Here is a 19,734-nt window from a genome sequence, read left to right as displayed (position 1 = left end):
ACCCGACATATTGGCCTCAGATTAGGAAGACAAGACAGTAAAATCTTCATCAAAGTAACAGTGATATCTCCAAGGGCTTAGGCCCTTTTAATCTCTCTATTTTGGGGGAAACTTCCCTTGAAAAAAGTTATCCAAATATTAAATGAAAATAATTTTTAAGGGTTGAGAATGTGGAGTGGATGGAATTGATTCAACTGGGTTCCGGGCCGGGCTATGGAGCAGGTAAATGAGCTAAAAGAGAAGGGCAATAAGGCCCTGAGTGTGGGCAACATCGTTGATGCATTACAGTGCTACTCTGAAGCAATTAAGCTAGATCCCCAGAACCATGTGCTCTACAGAAATTGCTCAGCAGCCTACACCAAGAAAGGTGACTACCAGAAGGCTTATGAGGATGGTTGCAAAATTATTGACTTAAAGCCTGACTGGGGCAAGGGCTATTCACAGAAAGCAGTAGCTCTTGAGTTCTTACACTGATCCGAAGAAGCCAAGGGAACCTACAAAGAAGGTTTAAAACATGAAGCAAATAATCCTCAGCTCAAAGAGGGCTTACACAATATGGAGGCCCGGTGGTGCAGAGAGGAAATTCATGAATCCTTTCAACATGCCGCATCTGTACCACAAGTTAGAGAGTGATCCCAGGACAAGGATGCTGCTCACTGATCCTACCTACCAGCAACTGATAGAGCAACTATGAAACAAGCCGTGTGACCTAGGTACGAACTGTAAGATCCCCGGATCATGACTACTCTCAGTGTCTTGCTGGGAGTTGGTCTGGGCAGTATGGATGAGGAGGAGGGAGTTGCAACAGCTCCACTACCACCTCTTCCCAAAAAGGACACAAAGCCAGAGCCAGTGAAAGAAGATCTTCCCCAGAAGAAGAAGCAGGCACTGAAAGAAAAAGAGTTGGGGAGTGAGGCCTACAAGACAAAAGACTTTGACACAGCCTTGAAGCGCTATGACAGAGCCAAGGACCTAGATCCCACCAACATGCCCTACATGACCAATCAAGCAGCTGTGTACTTCGAGAAGGGTGACTACAGTAAATGCCGGGAGCTTTTTGAGAAGGCCGTTGAGGTGGGGCGAGAAAACCAAGATTATTGACAGATTGCCAAAGCTTATTCTCGAATTGGCAACTCCTACTTTAGACGAGAATGGGCACGTTCAGGGTGGTATAGCCTTAGATGGCAACTCCTACTTCAAAGAAGAAAAGTGCAAGGATGCCATCCATTTCTATAACAAGTCTTTGGCAGAGCCCTGAACACCAGATGTGCTCAAGAAATGCCAACAAGTGAAGAATGAAGGGGGGGAAATCGGAGGGGGAGAAGAACCATGAGAGACGATGGACTCTGAAAAACAAACTGAGGGTCCTAGAGGGGAGGGGGGTGGGAGGATGGGTTAGCCTGGTGATGGGTATTGAGGAGGGCACGTTCTGCATGGAGCACTGGGTGTTATGCACAAACAATGAATCATGGAATACTATATCTATAACTAATGATGTAATGTATGGGGATTAACATAACAATAAAAAAATAAAAAAATAAAAAAAAAAAGAAATGCCAACAAGTGGAGAAAATTCTCAAGGACCAAGAGTGGCTGGCCTGTATAAACCCTGACCTGGCCTTGGAGGAGAAGAACAAAGGCAATGAATGTTTTCAGAAAGGGGACTCTCCCCAGGCCATGAAGCATTATACCGAAGCCATCAAATGGAACCCAAGAGATGCCAAATTGTACAGCAATCAATCTGCCTGCTACACCAAACTCCTGGAGTTTCGGCTGGTGCTCAAGGACTGTGAGGAATGTATCCAGCTGGAGCCAACCCTCATCAAGGGTTACAAACGGCAAGCAGCTGCACTAGAGGAGACGAAGGACTACACAAAAGCCATGGATGTTTACTGGAAGGCATTAGATCTGGACTCCAATGGTAAGGAGGTGGCAGACGGTTACCAACGCTGTATGATGGCTCAGTAGAACCGACATGATAGCATGGAGGCGCGACATGACAGCATGGAGGTGCAGCAGATAATGAGCAGATAATGAGTGAGCCACCGATGCAGAAGGACCCCAGGCACTCACTGAACACTTAAAGAATCCTGTAATAGCACAGAAGATCCAGAAGCTGGTGGATGTGTGGGTCTGATCACAGTTTGGTGATGACTTGCTCATCATCTTCTTCCCTTCGCCCTCATGTGGAAAGAGGAGCTGGGGCTGCAGCAAGTAGCTGGAGCAGAGCAGAGAGCAAGGGAAAGCAAACAACTTCTCTCTATATATTTACATAGACCTATGTGGAAGATACAGAGAGTCCTACTCATGTTACTTGTACTGCCACTGCCTTGGAGCCCTCCCAGCACACGCATGGTCTCTTCTGCTGCCCTGGGGTTCCGTGTTCCCTTCCCCACCCTCTGTCACTGTCGCATCGGCTCTCCCATAGTTGTTGTTGTTTTTTTTTTTTAAAGATTGTATTTATTTATTTGACAGAGAGAGAGATAGCGAGAGCAGGAACACAAGCAGGGGGAGTGGGAGAGGGAGAAGCAGGCTTCGCACCAAGCAGGGAGCCCAATGCAGGGCTCGATCCCAGGACCCTGAAATCATGACCTGAGCTGAAAGCAGACGCTTAACGACTGAGCCACCCAGGCGTCCCCATAGCTGGTTATTTTTTTATTTGAGGCAGTGGCCACATATGGGGAGGGGAGGGTGTTCTTCCCGACCTCAGGTCCCAACTGTCTTCACGTTGTTAACTCCACATGCCCTTCTCCAATAAAACAAGCCAGTTGGGCATGGTTATAAAAAAAATTAAAAGAAAATCATTTTTAAAAAATCAGATAAAGAAACCCAATAAAAGCAGTAGTAGCTGTCATGCATACTTTGCCATGGCTCTTTTCCCCTCTGATACTGTTACTTAGTAATGTCCCAGATAGTGGCTATTCCATCAATGCATGCATGAATGCATGCAGATTATGATGACTTGGAACAGTGCTCTCAGTAACATGAACAAGAAATAAGTCTTTATTATTTTAAGCCAGTAATATTTGAGTGCTACTGAAGTATTACCAAATAACCCAGGTTATCCTGACGGATAACAATCAGTGTAAGTATATCAGTGTAAGTCAATCACTAGGGCTCCGATTGCAGAGAGACCTGGTTTGAATCCTGGTTCTGCTGTTAGCTGCATGCCCTAGGTAGACTTCTCTACATCTCTGAACTTCCATTTTTTCTTTTGAAAAAATGGATAATAATAGCATTGTTGCAGGGGTTGAATGACTAAATACATATAAAATATTCAGCACATGTTCTACACATAGTAAGTGCTCAATAAGTGGTAGCTATTATTATTTTTTTTAAAGATTTTATTCATTTATTTGTCAGAGAGAGAGAGAGAGAGCACAAGCAGGGGGAGGAGGAGAGGGAGAAGCTCAGCAGGGAGCTAAGCAGGGAGCCTGATGTGGGATTTGATCCCAACATCCTGGGATCATGACCTGAGCCGCAGGCAGATGCTTAACCAAGTGAGCCACCCAGGCAACCCAATGGTAGCTATTATTATTGCTTTCAATCATTAACAATATTTTAGCCTATTAATCATAAATAGGCAGGCCATGTAAAGAAAGGAGGAGTGTGTGTGAGCCAGTAGAGTTATTAAAGTAGATGTAATACTGCCTTTTAGAAGATATAAAAAGGGGTAAGTTCTTCAAGCTTTGTGGTGAAAATATGTACACATATGACTATTTTGTGATGGGGAGGGGGATTATATTTGGTCTTTTAAAATAGTATCTCTGCTTGTTCACACTCCATTCACAGAACAAGCCCTCTTTACTAAAACTTAGAGAATTCTGTGCTAAAAATATTCCATTCCCATTTGGTGTAGTGAAATGTCATATCCATTAAACACCAACATACCAAATGCTGCTTGCAGATTCTCAACCCAGCAAACCAAGTCAACAGGAAATTATGATCAACCTCGGCTCGTTCATACTGTACATTTTGACAGATTATTTTGGAGAATTATCTAAGGCTTAATTGTTATCTTATAGCTATCATAAAATTATCACTCATTAACTCATTTATTCCAACTAACTAATTTAAAAAAAAAAGAAATTGTGAGCCAGGGAGTGAAAGTGACTTCTCAAGATCACAAAACTATAAAGGCCGTTGTATTGGGCCAAGATCTCTAAGCTTCCAAGCGACTTTTTTCTCCATTATAACACAGTTACAGATTTTTCAGAGCTCTAAGTATCTATAGGTTGACCTGATCCAGTTCCAATATCTTATAGAGAAAACTAAGGCCGAAAGAAACTCCATGTCTTGCTTTAGGTAATCCTTAAAGCTAGCGCGTTCCAAAGCTTTTGGCCAACTTTTGTAACCACAGGCTTGGTGCTCCTGACATGCCACTGGTCAGTTCAACGTGGTTATTTAGAGCAGAGGCCCAGCTAGTGAACTGGTGATGGGCTAGCAACATCACAAGCACCTAAGGAATGTTTAAAAATAAAAATTCCTGGGTCCTATTCTTTGAAGATTAGTTTCAGTGGCTCTGAGGTGGGGTCCCAGGAACCTGTATAGTTAGTTTGCTTTCTAGGAGGTTCTGGGGGGGAAACCAGGTCCAGGAACCATTATTAACAGAAGTCAGTGTTTTATGTTCTTCTCTTCTCTGCTGAGATTGATCTATGACAATTTCCAGCTAATGCCTAGGTACCTGTGGGAAAGCTAAGTCAGGAAAAGTCTTGGGCCAATAAAGAGCCACTAAGATTTTAATCTTCAAGTCAGCTCAAGGTGATTAGAGCAAGAAGAGAGCTACCCTTGCCCCGTGAAGATTGATCTGAAGTCAAAGCACATCCAGGAGAACAAAACATGATCTAGGAATGCTTGTTCTCATTTCCCAGGGATGGGTGGCCATGGAATCAGAATTGGCAGCTTGACTTCACTTGGGAAAATATCATTTTGAAACAGAAGATATCAATTTAAATATTTTAAAACAGAATGTTTGAGAGAACACCATTTAAAAATGTATATAGAAATTGTAGCAGTGAATCATCATGAATAATAGACAAAGATGGGAGATTATATTTTGTCAAGTTTTGCAAAATAAGAGCCGGAACAGCTCTTTGAAACCTTTTAGTGAAGGGATTCTAGACACATCTAAGGGTGTGGCCTCTTCCCTGGTAACTCCAGCTCTCTAAATGGAGATTCTCCACAGAGACCACACCTTCGGCTGATGACTTCTGTTGTTTTGCCTGTTCAGCATCCTTTCTTTCTTTTTAATAGCACTACAATTTCACTTTAGGGAAATACCCTTACCTCACTTTCATTGCACATGGTTCTCACCTGTGGGTTCCAGGGGTGGGCATATGACCCATGTTTGGCCAATCAGAGCCTTCTATACTTAGAACAATTGCTTCAGGGATGGGCACTGGGCCAATGAGCATCAGCCCCAAAATTTTGCTAGAACTACTAGAAAAGGAGTACCATCTTTCTATTAGGCACAGCTAAACTGGCAAGATGTTTTGTTGGAGCTGCTGATGGGTCTCTCCACCATGAAAGGAGAGACTGACTTAGAAAGAAGTCAACAATAGAGTCAGAGAAAAACAGATTTATGAAAATATCATCTGAGTATCTGGTCCAGGTATTTCTGAAGCTATATGTATTTTTGTATTTAAACTAGTTTAGTTGGATTTCAGCAACTTATAACCAAAAGCATCCTAACCACTATGTCTCCTCAGGGATCAGAACCTGGGTGGAGAAATGATTAATGATTAATTAACTTGTCTAAGTTTATGGAGTTAGTGAGTAGCCACAGTGAAATGCAAACCCAGGTCTGCCTGAATCTAACAACACATGTTGTTAATCATTATGTCCACTGCTCTAAAGACAGAAATATTGTGGCCACCAACAGGATAGATCTACAGGCAAAAAGCAAGAAAAACACTGGTCATGTTTCACTTCTCCTTTAGATCTTACTTTAGAACTCTCCTTTAGAACTTACTTTTGCCCCTTTTGTTGTTTCTGCATGCTGCCTTTTAGAAATAAACCCCAGAGGTATGTAAATCCTTTAAGAGTAAGGACAACTTCTTGCTCGTTTTGTTTTCTTCATACCATCTTCCATAGCACTTTGCTTATAATAGATGTTCAAGAAATGTTCTTGATACAATTGAGCTTGTTGTTGTCCATTGGTGTAAATATCAATCAATAGTCCTAGGATACTTAAAACACTCCAGGTTCTTGATTGGGGTGTCTATCTGGCAGTTTACAGGAGTCATGAATTTTTTTTTAAGATTTATTTATTTATTTGAGAGAGAGAGAGAGAGAACACAAGCAGGAGGGGCAGAGGGAGAGGGAGAGAAAATCTCAAGCAGACTTGGTGCTGAGCACAGAGCCTGATGCAGAGCTCAATCTAACAACCCTAGGACCATGACCTGAGCCAAAACCAAGGGTTGGACACCCAACCGACTGTGCCACCCAGCCACAGAAGAATTCAGAGTCCTGAATTTTTAGTATATATTTCGTCTTTAAGCACTTCATAGCATGCCACTGATGGATACTATCCAAAATGAATCTTGTCTTTGCTTCTTAACTGGCTATATGATTGGGCAAGTTACTTAGCTTTTCTAAGACTAAGCTTTCTCATTTATAAAACAATGCTCTTATTACAGAATCATAGAGGATGGAATGACAATACAGATAAAGCGCTTAGTATAGTGCCTGGCTCATAGTAAGTGCTTAATAAGTGCCACCTATTATTATAATGAAATTAAAATGTTAAAATATAAATTGTAATATTAAATTAAAATATTAAAATTCTTAAAGTTTCTTTAGAATTATTAAATATGTGTGGGTAGACAGGATTAAGGGAATGAAGGATAAAGGACAGTTGTCCTGGGATCTGGCACTGTTGGGAATACTGATTTCTGGGACACAGTTTTGCTGAGAATTATTGTTAAAAGCTTCAGCTAGGGAAGATGCTCCCCTTGGGGCATCTCTGAGTAGTGCTGACCATGAATGTGGATCCCTCTTGGGGATAGAAATTTCAAAGGGCATAGACTTTCTGAAAGTGTTAGTATCAAGCTTCTTGTTCTTTGGGTCTCCGTGGATTAATTAAATTAGTTCCCATCCTTCGTTTTTGTGGATCAAGTTTTAGGTAGATTTGCTGCATGTATTTGAATAAGGATTTACTCAGGAAATAAATTGTGTCTCTTTTATCTTCCAGACCACCCCAGTTATACCTGGGAAACAGGTGGTCTTGGTAGGTCTATCCTTTAGGTGTAACCCATGGCCAGGATTCTTTATAAAAGGCTGGAAATTTGCTGTAGGGGAGGAGGCCGCTTCTCAGATATGCAAACAGGAAGGCTGAAGCTGGTGGACTTAAAGCTATTTCATTTCCACCAGCTTTATGGATTTTCTACAAAGTAGGACTATTCCAGGGGACAGAGGGTGGGATGGGATAGAAGAATCACAGACCCCTAAGACAAAGTCCTGACCAGCAGGGATATGTAACTTGGTAGGAGAGATGGATAGGTCAACAATCAACCATAATACAAGGCAGAATGAATTATGAGCCTTGTTTATGGTAAAAGCCACGGGCTGAGAAAGCTGGAGAAAGGAGAAACCAGAGGTAGCTGGTTGGATGAGGACTAAGATGTCCAAAGGTAGGAGAGTAGGGAAAGGGCATTGTTGGTGGTTGGGGTTTCCTAGGCACAGAAGCAAGTACGAACGTGCTCAGATGAACAGGGATTGGCAAATTGTGAACATGAAGGGAGTGTGGGTGAAATGGAGGATGCTGGAGTGGAAGGAGAAGCTGGTCAGATTTTGAACTCCACCTTTAGGACTTTATAGGGCCACTTGTAGGTCTTCCTAGGCCTGTGGTGGTCCTGGATGCCCAGTGCCCTTGATAGCAATCATGTTAAAATGCATCTACATCCCACACGAAGATCAACATGTAAGAACTGCGTTGAGTAAGTTGAGCCCTCATCGACTAGCAGTATACCTACAGATGTGGTCCTAGGACCAGTGCCAGGCCAGGAGGAGTTTGGAATCAGTTTGGGATGGAATGAGTACAAGAGTTGAGAGGAAACGTTGAGAAACTTTTACAGCAATTTGGCATTGTCACAATAACGAAGCGTGTGATCATTTTTCTGGTAATTATTCATTTTTATTCTAATTTCCAAAAATATTGGTCCACAAGACAATGGAAAGACGTTGGCCAAAAATACATTGGAGATTTTTTTTTTATTTCCATAGTTGAAGTTTTTTTTAACATTAGAAAATTTTTTAAAAGTTGAGCAGCTCTGATCTAGTTGGAGTAATATTACTTTTTAAAGAAATTCGAGGTGAGAGATGACAGAGAAGACAGCCCATGAACTTGAAGATAGATCAGTAAAAAATCACACAGTTTGAATAGCAGAGGAAAAGGTGATGAAAATATCTAGTACTCAGCATCGTACCCACATTGAGGTAACTACGCCTAAACATTCTGCTTAGGTGAAGATAATTGTGTGGCAAGTACAGAAAGCCACTCAAACTAATGCGGAACAAAGCCAAATGTGTATGTGTGGTGATGGTGGGGCAGGGTTGTTATTAGAAGGCTCCAGAAGTACATCAAGGAATTCAGGGGCAGGGAGTGCCATTGGATGTAATGAGGGATGAACGGGAAATGGACAGTCACTAGGAATCTCTCTCACTCTTTTCTCTCTCTTTCCCCCTGTGGCGGATGCTGTGTTGCACTGCCCAGATCCTCCCTCTTTCAGGAATTAAAAACTTACTTTCCCAGCTGCTGGGAGGACTCCCAGAAACAGCTTCTGCTACCGTCTGCTAGTCTCTGGGGATTGCTGTGGCTAAAACACAGCCTCACCTCGGGCCATACTTTCTTCCAGCCCACATCCAGTGACTAATCACCATGGAGGTGGAAAGGTCTGGTGGGTCCCCTCGCTTCAGCTTGGGACACCTGAGAGGGAGCATCTCAGCTCCCTACAGGGCTTTTTTTTATTGGAACTGAATCACGGCTCAGTGGCTCTCTGCCAAATTCTCCTTTCTTCTCCTCCCTTCTAGGTGGCATCTCAAGGGTACTACTTAATAAATATGTGTACATTAGCCTCACAGAGTCTGGTTTTCTCAGGCGACCTTACAGGGGCCACCAGACCTCCCTCCCCCTTCCTTTTCTCCCCTTTTCTCTCTCTGCTCTTCCTCCCCCTCCCCCTCAGACTATGTAGCTTCTCACCTCTGCTTCTCTCTGACCTTCAACCTCATTCTCTTCTCACCTTTCAGACCAGCTTCCTCTGCTCTTACAGATGCTCAGTCACTGTCCCTGTAGCATATGCCATTGTTTCCCACCCAGAGGCTCTTTACTGGGTTGAAGTACCCATCCTGCAGCTGCCATGGGTGTTAGTTTATAACAGCCTACATTTGCATACTTCTCTGGAGGATTGTCCTTAGCCAACGGGAACCTTCATCACTGGAGATGTCTGAAAGGTTATGCCCCATCCTCTTGGTTCAATGACTATTAGATGGGGGGTATAAACATCCATCCTCCTTGCCTCAAGGCAGGACACACTGTGTGGTACAATTCACACTCTGGAGTTCCCCGTGGAGACAGTCTGAAGCTAACTTCTCCTGAAAGAACATCTCTGTGTAGCACCTTCCCCTGCCCTAGTCTCATTCCCTTACAGGTGTAACAGGAAATCACTCCCTCAGTCAATCCCTCTGCTTTGAGGGAAACTGATTTAAGATAGTCACTTTACAAATCTGGTGCCTGTGACTAAGTGACCGAGCCTCTCTGTCCTAATTCCAAATATCCAGGAGAAAGAACTGGATCAGTTCTTTCCCAGCCCAGCTTCTGGGTTGAACCCTGGATCAGGAGTTCACTCCAGGTCCAGTCATCTGAGACTGGAGAGGAGGCAGAGTTATATAGTATAGGGCAGAAGAAGGGTACAGGGGGAGAGGGCAAGTCTCAGGAAGGACCGGCCAATTCCTGTGAAAGTGGATCCTACCATGTGTCCTCCTCCTCAGTTCTTCTTGAATTTCTGTCAGCCTTCTCACTTCTCACCTCTTCCCCATCTATAGTCCCAGGTTCGGATTGGAAGGTGAAGTGTTGAAAGGTAGTTCCATGTGATGAAGATGGATCTGGATTGAATGTCCAGAGGCCTGGCTTGGTGCTGTCTCCCTCTGCTCACTTCACATCTCTGGCTTTCCGGGTTCAGGTGAATTAGAGAGTCGGTTTGCTAATTTAAATAGTCAATGCTTCTGTGAAAACAAACAGAGAAGAATCTAAGCCTTTCATTTCTGCATCCCTGAATTCAGCAGAAGGCCTGGCACAGAGTTCGAACACTGGCAACGTATTGAAAACAAGAGATATCCTTTACAAATGAAACGGCCGTGAGTTACGTTAAGGTAATAAATGTAGAACATGACCCTGAAGCATGCAATATTCTGGGTGTGGAGTTGGCACACTCGGTGAGTGCTAATTTGTGTCAGGTCGGTGTTAAGTACCTTGTATGCTGTTCTGATCACTGCTGCAGTGTAACAAATCACCCCAAAACTTAGATGCTTGAAGTGACCATTTTATGATGCTCATAGATTCTGTGGGTCAGGAATTTGGACCAGGTACCGTGGGGATGTCTTGTCTCTGCTCCGTAACGTCCAGGGCCCCAGTGGGGAAGATTTGACAGCTCGGGGCTGGAATTACCTGTAGGCATCTTCACTCACAGCACTGGTGCTTGATGTGGTTGTTAGATGAGACCTCAGCTGGGGCTGTCGACCGAAGCCTGGGCTTCCTCACAATGGTGGCCTCAGCCTCGTGGGACCTTGTGGGTAGCCGTTCAGGGTTCCAAAAGCAATTGTCCCAGTTCACAAGGTAGAAGCTTCATTGTTCTTATGATCTAGTCTCAAAAGTCAAACTGCATCATTTCCACTACATTCTATTGATTATAAGCCTGCCCAGATTTAAGGATAACAGAATTAGGCACTACCTCTTGATGGGGTGGGGGCAAGGTTCTCATAGAACATGTAGGATGGGAAATATTGTGGCCGTATTTGGAAAATTCAATCCACCAAGTGCACATTATCTCATTTAATCCTTCCACTGTCCTTGGAGTAGGCATTATTGTCCCTTTGCAGATAAAGAAACTGAGGCTCAGAGAACTTAAATAACTTGCCTGTGGACAAAGCCAGTACATGGCAAGGCTGGATTTAAACCCAGTCTGTACGAAGCAGGTGTTCTTCAACAGCATATATCCTGTTTATAGAAAAAGGGAACTGAAGAAAATAAGAAACTCAAAGGCCAGTTCTCCCTGTGTGCCAGATCGGGAATGGGTAAGACTTCTTGTCCCCTATAACTTTAATGTCAGTTAATATCATCCCACGTGGTAAAGGAATCTGGTTCCTACGCATAACTTCCCGAGGTATTGCTTCTTGGAGGCTGTGTAACTATTGTGTGTACCTTTGGTGTCTCAAGTTTGCCAGATATGTGCCAGCAGAGGGGTTGATGTCTGCCCTCTTCCCCCTACCCATTCATTTGGCAAAGGAGCGTGGGGAGCAATAAGCTGGAGGAAGCTCTGATTCACACAGAACCAGTTCATGCCAGGAATATCTTCTATGCCGTGATCCCCTTTTGAAACCATATCTCCCCTTTAAGTTAAAACAGGGACCACTTCCTCCAGGAACTCATCTTCGATACTCCTGGGATCTTTATAATCAGAATGTTCAGATGATGATTGGCACTTACGGCTTACTCTGTAGGTTTCTGTGTCTTAACCCTCCAATTAGTCTAAGGCTCCAGAGGGCAAGGGCCATGCCCAATTCCTCCTCAATTCTCCTCCCTAACACCACAGGAACAATACCCGTTCTTAATAGGTACTCAATAAATAGGACTGATTAGATCAAAGGGACTTAGGAAGTTTATTATTATAACAGGAGGACACACATGCATCTTCTAAAGCAGTTTTTGAGAGCCTAGCCTACCATAGGTACTGTGCTAGGTGCTAACAAACCATGTGGTCCAGGAGTAGGAATTTAGAAAATCAAATATGAGCCTTCTGGGCACTCTGCAGCATGTCAGTAACATCCAAACTGATGTCTAGAAGTGATCAGATCAAGAGGACTACATATTGGGTGAATCTGAGGCAAGTACTATAAGGTTACAATCTCAATTAGCTCTCAGATGATTCTAGGGTCAGACACTTAGAAAGTCCCTAAATAGCTTTCTTAAAATTGAAAATCTTGACTTTTGCTTCTTTTATAAGTTTTTTGAAGAATTTTTTTAGCTAGAGCTGTCAGGAAAAGGATGGGTCTTACTATTTATTTTAAATCAGTCTTCTTGAAATAAGCAAATTTCTCTACCCTGCTTTAAGTTTGTCACCATTTTACCACAAAATGTTCTTAAAAGCATGACCTTTGGAAACACCCTTGAATGTTCCAAATCAGCTGATAAACTTGTTCCTAAATCTTGGGTAATGAATATCAGTGTTTCGTCTTCACTCCTTATTCACACCATAAGCTCTTCATCTAAACATAACCCTATTGTGTAAAACTATTTCCTCAACGTACCGTCACCAAGAATAAAACAACTGTAAATAATTACCTTTGGGATATGAAAGAAAATGTAAACATTTTATTTGGCAGTTGTTTCTGAACACATGAATAAATAAATGGAAAAGTACATATTAATAATTCTTTTTGGAGTAACAGATACCATTAAACACTTATTTACACATCTTCACTGCAAAGAACAGTCACACGATTCAATTTTGTCTTATAAAAGGTCACTTCCCACGTCACTGGACTGGACAGTTAAGGATGGAGATACCGGTAGTGCTTGGTTCTAGCAGTCTCAATGTTTGAAAGGCATTCATTTGCAAGTGTGATAAGAAGAGTCATCATGCATTGAGTTCATCCGGATCATGTACTGTAGAAAGTTTCTGATGGCAGCCAAAGAATTTGGTGTGTCATGCGCTTAAGTCAACTATGACATGTTTGTAAATCTGTGTATTTCCCTTAAAACTGGAAGCAAAAAGAAAATTACGCTTATTAATGGACACATGCGTGAATGATCTTGGTGCCTGAACATTTAATTCCTGAAATTTCACAAATTTGGCTTTCTCTGCATCCCAGTTATACACTTGCGTAAAGGAATAATCACTTCCAAGAATTGCATATTGGTAGTTATTTATCTGAAGAGGCTGGAACACCATGGATCCTCGTGATGGCATCCTCTGAATATCCTGAAATGAGGAACCTCCCCATTTCATTACTTTGGAATCACCAATGAATCTTGTCAAGCAAATGTACACGTCACCTTTCACTGAGAAGTGCTTAACGGCATATACATCCTCCATGTTAGGGATGTCAGTTTGGTTAGTGAATAATTGTGTTGCTTTGTTCCACTGATAAATTACAGGACGCTGGGAACTACTAGACAGGATTAAATGAGGCGTTCTGAGTGTCTGAGGTGTTCTGGCTATTTCTAGATATTCCACATCAGTGTCCCTGTACCACGCGTGTAAGGATTGATGGGAGTAGAATCCATTTCCATTCCATTTATAAATGGTAGTAAAACCAGCTTTTGAACTGTCAGCAACAACAAAGTACCAGTTGTTTTCAATCTTGAATGTTTCAATGTCATTGGGTTTTCGGATTTTGAGAATTTCAATATCCTGGATTTTTATAAATTTATTTGCAAAACTGTCTCGCTTATAGATGTGAGAGCCGCCAAACAGCTGGGCCACAATAACATAGAGCTGAGTTTCAATGACTATAGGCTTGCACACTACAGTGGACGTGCCTGGGAAAAGACAAATGAGAGATTAGTTGGATGGCCATCCTCTTTTGCAGCATGTAAACATGCAGCCTGAGGCCATACAACTTCCACCAAAATCAGCCTGGAATAAGAGATTTCCTTGGTTGAATAGGCAAGGCCAATCTCCAAGGCCCAATGGCAGCAGGATCCTGAATTTCTGTGCCTTTGTGCCTCACGAGGCCTTGTTACCAACAACTGAGTTGTCAAGTCACATCCAACCTGCACTAGACATTCAGGACACACAGCTACAGCTTGAGTTTTCTCCTCTCACTTCTTGCAGAAAGAAAGCATTGCTTTCCCTGACACATCATGAGTTAATTATAGTAATTCTGTGAAAACTTCCATTTATTGATCACCAACTATGTGCTTTGTCAAATCATCTCATTAAAAATTCCCAAAAATCTTATGAGATAAATATTATTATCCTCCCTTTTGCAGATGAGCAGACTGAACTCAGAGAGGTTCAGTGCTGTTAGGAGAAGGCAGAGTTGGGATTCAAACTCAGGTCTACCAGCATCTCTATGCTTTTAATCCAACCTGTGGGGAGGTGAGCTATTCCAGGGCTTCTGACTTGGGCTAGGATCCCACAAGTTTCTAGAACCACCCTACAAAGTCTTGAGCAGTCATCTGGATAGCCCATGGTAGCCCATGGTTCTACCAGAAATTGGTTTGTTCCTAGTGTGAATGGCTTCTTGCTCTAAAAATAGGTGATTTTCCTCTAGGAAAGGAGAGAGATGCCACTTGTCATTTTTCTGAAGCTTTAGGTCACTGGTGGCAAGAGAGGAGACAAGGAAGAGAAATCCTTGAGAAAAATGAAAGAGGGGTACAGTCATAGGTGATACTCCTAAAAGTTATTTTGAGAAATCTTAGAGAACAATATGGATCAGTGTCCTTGCTCAGTATCTTTTTGGTATCAATAAATGTAAATATCATTTATCAGTAAATATGGACTAGAGGCAGCTTGGCTCTAGGAAATCCAAAGAGAGCAGGGCAAATCTGGGCCCCAAGCCTTTTCTAACTTTAGAAGCTCCAAGGCAGTAAGTTCTGCATCAACTCTTTCTACTAATAGGTGAGATTATTCTATTTGTGACCCTTTTCAGGACTCAACTGATTGTGTGACTTTGGGAAAAATCACTTAACTTCTCTGGAATTCAGTTTTCTCTTCTGTACAATGAGGATTTGACCTAGATCAGGAATGGCCACTAGATTTCAACTATATATCAATACTGATCAACTGACTGATTGGGAAACTGCCTGAAAAACTGTGTTGAGGAATCTGTAGTCAGATCTGCACTCTGTAAGCAAGAGCATTGACATTGATTAGTGATGTCTTTCTGGCATAAAGGAGGTCATGGTGACAGCATATTGGGCATATATTTGTCATCTTAGATGAGATGATGTCTTCTGAAAGTATGCATATATGTGATTCATTTCTCTTTCAAGTATTCATCTTAAGATTCATCTAGAATAACTGATGGACATACGCAGGTAAGAAGAACCTGGTTTAAACTGCACAAAGCTGCTGCAGTTCATTGGAAAATTGAGGGGGCTTTGGGAAAAAGGGAAGCATGACCTTCTTCCTTGAGAAAGAAGGAGGTTTCTGGGAGGACCTCAGTTTGGAGAAGATCCCTTCATCTGGGCACCTCAGTCTCAAGCAAGCCCCAGACTTGTCTCAATCCTGTAAACAATGGGGCTGGCGGCCACCAACACAATCTAATTATGACCCTTCCCACCCAAGAAGGGAACTCTTTTACAGGGAGGTATGAATGTTCTCAGGAGCAGATTTAAAGGTATTAGAAGCTAAAGCTGATGGAAACATTTTAGAGGGAGCCCCATATTCTAACTTACTTAAAAACTATAAAGTTGTTGAAATGAGAACAAAATTTAATAGGTCACCTAAGTAAAAGTTTTCATGGAAGAAAAGTGGTTTCCAAGGTCAAATTAAATGCACAAAACACTGGAAAGAGGCTTCCTCACTGCTAGACTTCTCAGGACCTCTAATGCATAATTATTATGAATCTCCAAGAGGGAGATATGGTTCACAGATTTATTGGACCAAAATCCCTTTTTGTCACAGGAGTACATTAACATTTTGAGGGGGTCACGTTTGTACAACAGAGCTTGAGACTCATTGATCTAAAATAACATCTTTATTTTATAGTTAAGAAAAAGGGAAGGCCCAGTGAGGATGAGTGGCTCACCCATTTAGTTTGTGGCAGAACCTAGATTAAAACTCATGATTCCTAGTCCAATATTTTTCTTTCAAATAAAAATAATCTACCTTTTATTTGGCATTTACTATGCTTGGTTCTATGCTAAGTTTCTTGAATATGTGATCATATTATCTTATGAATACATTATCTTACAACAACCCCGTGAGTTAGGTATTATTATTCCCACTTACAAGTCAGGAAATTAAGGTTTAGGGAACAATCCCCAGTCATTTAGTAAATGGTACTGCTGGGGATTAAAGGACTCTAGCGTGCCCAACGATACCCCTATACCAGTTGTCTTTTTCTGTTGCCCTTGGTCGAACCTGCTTAACTTTCTATTCAAAATACAATCAGGCTTTTCATACCTGTAATGTTGTCATAATTTCGGAAGGTCTTTTCTACATGGTCCCATTCAAGGAAAATGCACTTTCCAGTAAAAGGCTGAGCAATGACTACATACTCATCATTCATATAAGAAAAAGTATCTATGGACAGTGATTGATAAGGCAGGTCTTGAGACTTTGCAAATTCTGCAAAAACAGGAAATGATGATGAATAACCGTGTGCTAATGCCTCGTTCCTTGGCTAGATCTCAAATGTCCTTAAGAGATACATTTATTTAAGAGAAACAGTAAAATGATCATTTTACTTTGCTTTTAAACCCACAAAGTTTTAATGCTTTATCATATTTTAAAAATTAAAATTGGTCATTTGGTTTTTAAAGATATAAAAAATATCAATTCCTGCACACACACAACATGTAGCCCTTAAGTTAGCTTTATGAGGTGGAATGACTTGGAATACATTACCTGTAATGATGCAATCAAAATCCTTGGGCGAGAGACTATTGATTTTGCGCTTCTTGTATTCTGGGGGGCCTTCGCAGTAGATGTCTTCAACAGTTGCATTGGTGTGGCCCAGCCATTCCACTAGCCACTTCAGTTTACAGTCACAATTAAATGAATTCCCTCTCAGGTCCCTGAAAGACAAACTTCAGTTGATTTTGCTATATGAGGGTCCTACCTACGTATGTATGATTGCTACCTCAGCAATTAACATACGCAGAATGCCTTTACCTGGCTTTACATCATGCCCCATAATCTACCTTGATCCTGACTGACCATTCACTTTGAGTTCAGAGAGTTCCCGCAGTGCACCCTTGAATGCCATCCAGTCAATAGAACCTCATAAGTTATTCCCTCTTGGATCAAAGGCAGCTCTGTCTAGAGCTGTGCTGTCCATAGAAATATAGTGTGAACTACATATGTAATTTAAAATTTTCTAGGGGCACCTGGGTGGCTCAGTCCATTAAGCGTCTGCCTTCAGCTCAGGTCAGGATCCCAGGGTCCTGGGATCAAGCCTGTGTCGGGATGCCTGCTCAGCAGGGAGCCTGCTTCTCCCTCTCCCTCAGCTCCCACTCATTCTCTCTCTCTCTCTCTCTCTCAAATAAATAAAATCTCTAATTTTTTTTCTAAATTTTCTGTATTTCTAAAAAAAGTAACAAGAAATAGGTGACATTAATTTTAATAATATATTTGATTTAAAATAATTTATTTATTTTAAAATAATATATTTTATTTAATATCTCACACAAATATTATCATTTAGCTGTGTAGCCAACAAACATTATTAATGAGGTATTTTACATTTTTAAAAAATATTACGTCTTTGGAGTCTAGTGTGTATTTTACACTTCGAGCATAACTCAATTTGGATGCTAAATTTTCATCAGAAGTATGCGATCTGTATTTAGATTTCATAAAATTTATAGTTGGAAAAAAATAGTCTCACACATCCAAGTTGTTCCAAACATAATTAAGTTTTGCAATAACCGAACTGAGAATCAGTTTTTCAATTTAACTTAGTTTTCTACTTAATTTTCTAAAAATTAAGTAAAAATTTAAAGCTTTGTTCCTTAGTTACACTTAGAACACTGCTTGGTGACCACATGTGTGGCTACTGTATTGGAGTGCAGGTCTAGAGGATAGAATATAGTGCTTATTATATCATATTTAATTAAATCAGCTATTTGCTTTTGTTCTTCCTCAGAGATGTAATTCATCCTGATCCTATTCCGTGGTCTACAAATTCAGTTTTAATAGGAAATGACTGACACAGCAGAGCTAACTCAGACATCCAGCAGCTCATGTCTGTAATAAACTATACAGCATGGATCATTTAAATTTCCACACATGATCCCAACTCACCAGGTTTTCTGTTTATTTGCATTGCTTCTGTTCAGAAATTCCAGCTCCTTCCTAAAACCCTTCTTGGTCACACAGAATTCCCAAGATAGGTATTGCCTAGTCTCACACAGCACACGAATAATTTTTAAATGTTGAAGCATTTAAAAATGCTTTTTTGGGGATACATTCAAGAAAACCAAGAAATCCTCTAAAAGACAAGCTGTCAAGGAACCTTGTTCTTAGATAATTCTTGATTTGGGCGTATTAGGGTAGGCCCAAGAGACCAAACCCATTATGGGATTTCCTTAGAGACTGAGCCAATTTCAAGTGGGTTTTGTTGTTGTTATTTTGGTTTTTGCTCATGCTGACACAAGGATGGGCCAGAAGATGATGCCCGAATAAGCTGTATCCCCAAGTCGGCCATGGTATATCATCTAACTTCCAAGACATCCCAGGGCTGACTGCATCTCCCAAGAATATTCTGACCCCAAATAATGAGTGTCAACTTTTCTGGGTGATTGTAAACCAGAACGGCTAACTGTGGTCTGTCCGAGACTCTCTTGGAAGTGTCCTGCTTCCTGCACTCTCTTGGAAATAAACCATCATTCAGGACTTGGGGTAATAGGCATTGAGGAGGGGCTGGGGAAATACCACAAGGAACAAAGAAAGTTTTTCATTAGCTTACTGATTTGAAGTTAAATACTAGGTTTAGGAGAAAATACTTGACTCAGATCTTTTGTTATTGGAGAAAAGTTGTTTTGAATATATATTCTATAGCAAAGTACCTGAATTGATAAGAAACATTTTGTTTTCATATATCCTTTCATTTGTTCCTGTATCTACCTTATGACCATTTAAATACCCTTCTAATGTCTGGAAGGCACTTAATGAAGCTAAATTGCTTTTGAGAGAGTTAGGCATATATTACTTGCTTTGCTTACAGCAAAATATACAAATTCCTTACAAAGATCTTTCACTCTGAGGCTTAAAAGTCAAAGTTTGAAAGCTCTTTTGTTTGAAAAAGGGTCAAAAATAATTAAGTTCATTCCCTTCCTGGGGCTTAAGCCAAATTCCTGGGGATTAAGCCTAGAGTTGTTGTTCAGTCTAAGGAGAGAAAAGGCAAACTTGCCTCCCTTCCCCCACTTCCTGCTTCATTTCTCTGTTGACTGACCAACCCATGGGTGTAACCTTTCATCTGTACTCTGTCAGTTTCCCAGACTCCTTTAAGTTTTTCCTTTATAGCCCCATTTCCTGGACCTCCTGAGAAAAAAGGCATCTTGAAATTTCACTCTGGGCCTCCTCTTCCCACCCCCTCAAAGTCCCTTATCAGCACTCCCTCCCATAGGATACACACTTTGCCCCAAGGAATGCCTGGGCATTATATATTCAGAATATAGAATATATATATTGAGTCTTCACTATAGAAGACTCAAACATTAGTTCAAGTAAATTTAAAATTTAAGCCAATTTAAAATTTAAATTGTAAAATTCTTATTTAATTTTAAAGCCAATTATAAATTCTAAACATCAATACCAAGTTTCTTTGTTAACTATTGCAAATTAA

At 41.2% G+C, this 19,734-nt stretch overlaps 1 protein-coding gene and 1 pseudogene across 3 annotated transcripts in view; one reads left to right on the top strand and one right to left on the bottom strand.

Moving 5' to 3' along the window:
- Window positions 1–213: 213 nt before the first annotated feature.
- On the top strand, window positions 214–2,137 carry LOC116649490 (annotated as a pseudogene).
- Window positions 2,138–11,730: 9,593 nt separating this feature from the next.
- LGI1 (leucine rich glioma inactivated 1) overlaps window positions 11,731–19,734 on the bottom strand; it is a 38,966-nt gene continuing 30,962 nt past the window's right edge. For 2 of the 3 annotated variants that reach the window (XM_032432606.1, XM_032432607.1), the window contains 3 exons: window positions 16,794–16,963; window positions 16,350–16,514; window positions 11,731–13,756 (listed from right to left, as the gene is read on the bottom strand). In XM_032432606.1, the coding sequence (XP_032288497.1) occupies window positions 12,921–13,756; window positions 16,350–16,514; window positions 16,794–16,963 (1,171 nt within the window). In that variant the 3' untranslated portion in view covers window positions 11,731–12,920. The remainder of the gene's footprint in view (window positions 13,757–16,349; window positions 16,515–16,793; window positions 16,964–19,734) is intronic. The other variant, XM_032432608.1, reaches the window with a different exon arrangement.

Source organism: Phoca vitulina, unplaced genomic scaffold (assembly GCF_004348235.1).
Source record: "Phoca vitulina isolate PV1807 unplaced genomic scaffold, GSC_HSeal_1.0 scaffold48, whole genome shotgun sequence".
Taxonomy (NCBI): domain Eukaryota; kingdom Metazoa; phylum Chordata; class Mammalia; order Carnivora; family Phocidae; genus Phoca; species Phoca vitulina.
The sequence above is the reverse complement of the archived record's forward strand: the minus strand, read 5'-3'. Positions and strand labels throughout refer to the sequence as shown.